At 43.8% G+C, this 6,450-nt stretch overlaps 1 protein-coding gene across 1 annotated transcript in view; it reads left to right on the top strand.

The window, feature by feature from the left end:
• The window catches only part of slc24a5 (solute carrier family 24 member 5), an 11,557-nt gene extending 7,480 nt beyond the window's left edge, over positions 1-4,077 (top strand). The window contains exons 7-9 of the mRNA XM_063004525.1: positions 1,321-1,527; positions 3,417-3,518; positions 3,629-4,077. Coding sequence (XP_062860595.1) covers positions 1,321-1,527; positions 3,417-3,518; positions 3,629-3,954 — 635 coding nt within the window. The 3' untranslated portion in view covers positions 3,955-4,077. The remainder of the gene's footprint in view (positions 1-1,320; positions 1,528-3,416; positions 3,519-3,628) is intronic.
• Positions 4,078-6,450: the final 2,373 nt, after the last annotated feature.

Here is a 6,450-nt window from a genome sequence, read left to right as displayed (position 1 = left end):
CCAAATCAAAGTACCAAAGTACCAAATCAAAGTACCAAACCAAAGTACCAAACTAAAGTACCAAACCAAAGTACCAAAGTACCAAACCAAAGTACCAAAGTATTGTACCAAACCAAAGTACCAAACAAATACCAAACTAAAGTACCAAGTCAAAGTACCAAACCAAGTACCAAACCAAAATACCAAAGTACCACACCAAAGTACCTACGTACCAAACCAAAGTACCAAACCAAAGTACCAAACTAAAGTACCAAAGTACCAAATCAAAGTACCAAACTACCAAATCAAAGTACCAAACTAAAGTACCACACTAAAGTACCAAAGTACCAAACTAAAGTACCAAAGTACCAAACCAAAGTACCAAACCAAATACCAAACCAACATACCAAACAAAAGTACCAAATCAAAGTACTAAAGTACCAAATCAAAGTACCAAATCAAAGTACCAAACCAAAGTACCAAACAAATACCAAACCAAAGTACCAAGTCAAAGTACCAAACCAAAGTACCAAACTAAAGTACCAAACCAAAGTACCAAAGTACCAAACCAAAGTACCAAATCAAAGTATCAAACCAAAGTACCAAACTAAAGTACCAAACCAAAGTATCAAACCAAAGTACCAAACTAAAGTACCAAATCAAAGTACCAAACCAAAGTACCAAACCAAGTACCAAACCAAGTACCAAACCAAAATACCCAAGTACCACACCAAAGTACCTACATACCAAACCAAAGTACCAAACCAAAGTACCAAAGTACCAAACCAAAGTTCCAAAGTACCAAATCAAAGTACCAAACTAAAGTATTAAAGTACCACACTAAAGTACCAAAGTACCAAACTAAAGTACCAAAGTACCAAACTAAAGTACCAAACCAAAGTACCAAAGTAAAGTACTAAAGTACCAAACCAAAATACCAAACCAAAATACCAAACCAAAGTACCAAACCAAAGTATCAAAGTACCAAACTACAGTACCAAAGTACCAAACCAAAGTACCAAACTAAAATACCAAAGTACCAAACTAAAATACCAAACTAAAGTACCAAACCAAAATACCAAACCAAAGTACCTGGCTCCGATCAACAAGGCATTTTCACACACAAAACTGCCGCTCACTGGATGTTTTGTGCACCATAGAAACACTAAATAGCCAAAAGTATTTGGACGTCTGACAAACCATTTCAAAACAGAGTCCTCTCTGCTGAGGGAGCTGATCATGTAGGGAGTAGGGTGGGTCACTAGATCTTCACACAGACCCTCAGAGTGTGTGTGTGTGTGTGTGTGTGTGTGTGTGTGTGTGTGTGTGTGTGTGTTACAGAATCGAGGAGTGTGTTCAGAATGCCGGAGAACGATCTGAAGAGGATATTTTGGGTGTTGTCTCTGCCTGTGATCGTGCTGCTGTACCTGACCGTACCCGACTGTAGGAAGCGTTTCTGGAAGAGGTTCTACATGATAACGTTCGCCATGGCGGCTGTCTGGATCGCCGCCTTCACCTACGTGCTGGTGTGGATGGTCACCGTCGTAGGTAAGACCTCCACCATCAAAGCTAGAACTGTGACAGGTTCTCAAAAGCTCACTGTGGGTTTGACCTCATGAATCATTTAATTATTATTTACAGTATATTATTTGTCCCTGGATTCGTATTTAAATATTCAGAGAGTGGAAGGGAGCGGGGCGTGTCTCAGCACTGATGTTCTGGGTGAAGCCCCACACCTGTAAGAATTGGAAATGAACCCAATTTGAAGGATGCTTAACAAAGGTGGAACACCACCGTAGCTAAAACGCCCCAAATAAAAATAAGGGTAACAGGAAAATAAAAGCGGTTTCCAAAAGAACCGATACGTTGATCATCTGCACCTCCGTACTCCCTCTGCTGGCCATACGCGGCGAAGCAGAACAACGATTCCGTAACCAAGCCACACTGTGTGGGCGTTCTTCAATGAGCCCCAAATAAAGCTCAGTTCCATTTAGCTTACGGGAGGGTGTGGACCTGACGCCCCACCCTAATCCCACCAAACCCTTCACTATAAAACAGGTCATTCTGAGGTAAACAAACAAACACTCACACACACACACACACACACACACACACACACACACACACACACACACACACACACACACACACACACACACACACACACACGGTCAGGTCACATGCTGCGCTGCACCATGCCTGGGATGCCGGGTGTGTATCCTGAGGGATTGTGGGATTACAATTTGAGATCATGTGAACAGGATTATCATCAAAACAAAGAAGGGCGGTGGGAAATTTCTCACAACCAGGAGCAATTTAGAGCCGCAAATCCACCTTCTGCATGTCTTAGGAGGTGGGTCAAAAGCAGAGTGCATAAAGAAAGCCCTACATGATCCAAACTTGCCGCTTGCCGGACGTCCTGTTTCAAAAGCTTCTCACAAAGCTGTGGAGTATGTCTGTGGGAATCTGTGCACTGATGTTGAGGTTCCGGTTCATTCCAGAGCTGTTGAGTGGGGCTGAGGTCAGGGCTCTGTGCTCTGTTATTATTATTATTATTATCATTAAGTATATTTTATTATTATTATTTATTTATTATGTATTTATTTGTTTTTATTTATTATTTACTTATTTATTTGTCTTTATTTATTTTCTATTATTAGTATTATTTATAATATTTATAATCATTTATTTGTTTTATTTATTATTTACTTGTTTTTTTATTTACTTATTTTTATTTATTTATTATTTATAATATTTATTAGTTTTTATTTACTTAATGTTATTTATTTTTTATTAGTAGTATTATTTATATTATTTATTATTGTTTGTTTTTATTAATTTTTATTTACTTATTTTTTAATAGTATTATTTATAATATTTATTATTATTTATTTGTTTTTATTCATTTTTATTTACTTATTTTTATTAATTTTTTTAATATTAATATTATTTATAATATTTATCATTTATTTGGTTTTATTTTTATTTACTTATTTTTATTTATTCATAAATTTTTTTATTAGTAGTATTATTTATTATTGTTTGTTTTTATTTATTTACTTTAATTATTTTACATAAAAGAAGTACGTCTGTGGGAATTCGTACCTGTTTGATCTGTATGGCTGGGCGCTGATTGATCAGTCGATGTTCCGGTTCATCCCAGAACTGTTGAGAGGGGCTGAGATCAGGGCTCTGTGCAGGACACTGGAGTTTCTTGTCTTTATAGAGCCTACGTGTGTGTGTGTGTGTGTGTGTGTGTGTGTGTGTGTGTGTGTGTGTGTGTGTGTGTGTGTGTGTGTGTGTGTGTGTGTGTGTGTGTGTGTGTGTGTGTGTGTGTGTGTGTGTGTGTGTGTGTGTGTGTGTGTGTGTGTGTGTGTGTGTGTGTGTGTGTGTGTGTGTGTGTGTGTGTGTGTGTGTGTGTGTGTGTGTGTGTGTAGGGGAGACGTTGGGGATCCCAGATACCGTGATGGGACTCACACTGCTGGCAGCAGGAACCAGCATCCCAGACACGATCGCCAGTGTGATGGTGGCGCGAGAGGGTAAGATCAGCTTCAGCTCTGGGTGATGGGAGGCCACGCCCCTTTTACTGACCGTCCAACCCTCCCTCCCTCCCTCCCTCCCTCCCTCCCTCCCTCCCTCCCTCCCTCAGGTAAAGGAGACATGGCCATGTCCAACATCGTGGGTTCGAACGTCTTCGACATGCTGTGTTTGGGCTTGCCCTGGTTCATAAAGACCGCCTTCGTGGACACGTCGTCGCCGGTGATGGTGAACAGCGCCGGCCTGGTCTTCACCACCTCCTCGCTTCTCCTGTCCATCCTCATCCTCTTCGTGGCCACTCACGTCAACGGCTGGAAGCTGGACAGGAAGCTGGGCGCGGCGTGCCTCCTGTTCTACGTCCTGTTCGCCACCATGTCCATCCTGTACGAGCTCGGGATCGTGGGGAACGGTCCCGTCCGCGGGTGCGGCGCCGACTGACCTCGGATCGACGACTTACGAACCTCAAAAACTGTAATATCGCCACAGGACAGCTGACCTCACGTTGGACTTACAAAGACTGACCTCAGTTCAGTTCATACACTATACGGCCAAAAGTATTCGGACGCCTGACCGTGAGCTTGTCGGACATCCTGTTTCATAAAACAAACCGTATAAAAATAGCATGACCTCTGTGTGATCTTTTCAGCCACTCTTCTGGAGTATGCCTGTGGGAATTTGTGCCCATTACGGTTCATCCCAGAGCTGTTGAGTGGGGCTGAGGTTTCTCCGTGCTCAGGAACAGCAAAGGACCTTCCCTAAACTGTTACTGCAAAGTCAGAAGCTGATTTATTAAACCTGTGGCTGAAACACTTAAGTTCAGTCATTAGAAGGGGCGTCCCAATACTTTTGCCCACATAGAGTACGGATCATCGTTCCGTCAGTAGCTTTTATCTGGTCAGTGCCGCTTCTACAGCACGACTGACCTCAGGTCAGTGTGAATAAATGGTGCTTGAACCGGCACTCCACTGGTTTCCTCAGTCGAACTGATCTCAGATCAGCCTGTATTCCGAATTCTAGCTTTTAGACTACCATTGAGATGCAATGACTGATCTCTGATCAGTTTGGTACACACACCAGCCTTTGGTCCATGTCTAATAACTTCATCCATATTGATATTTCATTTTTTTAACATGAAATAACTGATCTCAGATCAGTGGTGACCTGAAACATGTACAATGACCGATTGGAATAGTTGGCGCTCAGGTGGCGCAGCGCTACACTGTGCTAACCCACTACCCTGGGTTCCAGGGTTCGAATCCTGGGCATCTACATACAGACACGATTGGCTACGTCTGTCCCGAGGTCCTGCGATGGATTGGCGTCCTGGCGTCCTTCATGCACAGGAACAGGACAAAACCTTCCCTAAACTGTTGCTGCAAAGTCAGAAGCAACTGCCGTGGCTGAAACACATGAAACTCGGTCATTAGAAGGGGCGTCCCAATACTTTTGCCCATATAGTGTACGGATCATCGTTCCGTCAGTAGCTTTTATCTGGACAGTGCCGCTTCTACAGAACGACTGATCTCAGGTCAGTGTGAATAAATGGAGCTTGAACCGGCGCTCCACTGGTTTCCTCAGTCGAACTGATCTCAGATCAGTGAGTTTTCATATCAGCTTTAATATATACACTATACGGCCAAAAGTATTCGGACGCCTGACCGCGAGCTTGTCGGACGTCCAGTTTCAAAAACGAACTGTATTAAAAAACTGATCTCTTCAGCTAGAACAGCTGCCGCTCTTCTGGAGTATGTGTGTGGGAATTTGTGTCCATTACGGTTCATCCCAGAGCTGTTGAGTGGGGCTGAGGTCAAACCGAGCTTTTTTTCATGCACAGGAACAGGAAAGGGGCCTTCCCTAAACTGTTAGTTACTAAATGAAACTTTTACGGTGTGTTTAGCGATTTAACGTTTTTCATTCGTGTAGCGTTCAAGTGCATCACGTTTACTGGTTAATCTGCATTATGAGGGGTCTTAGCGATGAGGACACGGGGAGGAGCGGGGGGGGGTCCAACACCGAGGAGAATTTTGGTATTCCAGACGGAACATGAAGCGTCGCACCGTCGCTGGATGCTCTGGGTTTACATTCGACTATTAACGTAGCTGTGCCGAGCATCCTAGCTTCATTTATCCCATCATTCACTTCCTCTTCCTCTGAACCAATGAGGTGCTCCGGGGGATCAGAGGGATCTCGCGTCACGTCTGGATTTCTTCTGAAACCTGGCAACCCCGTCAAAACCCACAGCTACTTCTGCTAATGCCTAGTACAACACGACAGATTCGCCGACTCGGCGTTCGCGACTCTGCTCTCGATGGCCGTATGAACTACTCGACGGCTTGCTGAAGAGAGATATCTAGCTCGTCAGATATCTGGATCCGAGTTGCCAGACTGGCAACGAGTGCGGTGTCGAACAGCCAATGAGAACGCGGGATACGGTGTGAGGGGAAACGCAGGAGAGGAGTGTAAACAGGTGGGACAGGGGCGTAATATAGTTTATATCGGAATACATCAGCACACACACACACAAGTTTTACAGCATTTCTGACCTGAACGTTCTCTACATAACACCCACGCTGCATTGCAAACAATATTAATTAACCTCCAACTTATTATAGAACAATCCAGGCTGTTCACGTTGCCAAATCCACTCGGATTCATTTATTTTCCTCTTCGATTTTACGCCGCACATCAGCGCACAAACTTTGATCGCTCGCTACTTGTTGACGTGCATTTTTGGACGTGGTGTCGTTAAACCCCTCGTCACTTCTCACGTGTGTTGTCGTGACAGAACGTAGTTTGGAACCTGAAAGACTCCCGATCACAAGAGATCCCAGTCGTGCAGTGTGAACCGTACGGCGACCCGACGACTCGGAAAAGTCGTGCAGTGTGAACTCGGCGTAGGTCTGGACCCCTTTGCCCCCATGAGCACCATCGCAC

This window comes from Trichomycterus rosablanca, chromosome 11 (genome assembly GCF_030014385.1).
Source record: "Trichomycterus rosablanca isolate fTriRos1 chromosome 11, fTriRos1.hap1, whole genome shotgun sequence".
In the NCBI taxonomy this organism is placed as follows: Eukaryota; Metazoa; Chordata; class Actinopteri; order Siluriformes; family Trichomycteridae; genus Trichomycterus; species Trichomycterus rosablanca.
This window is presented reverse-complemented; position numbering and strand designations above follow the sequence as displayed.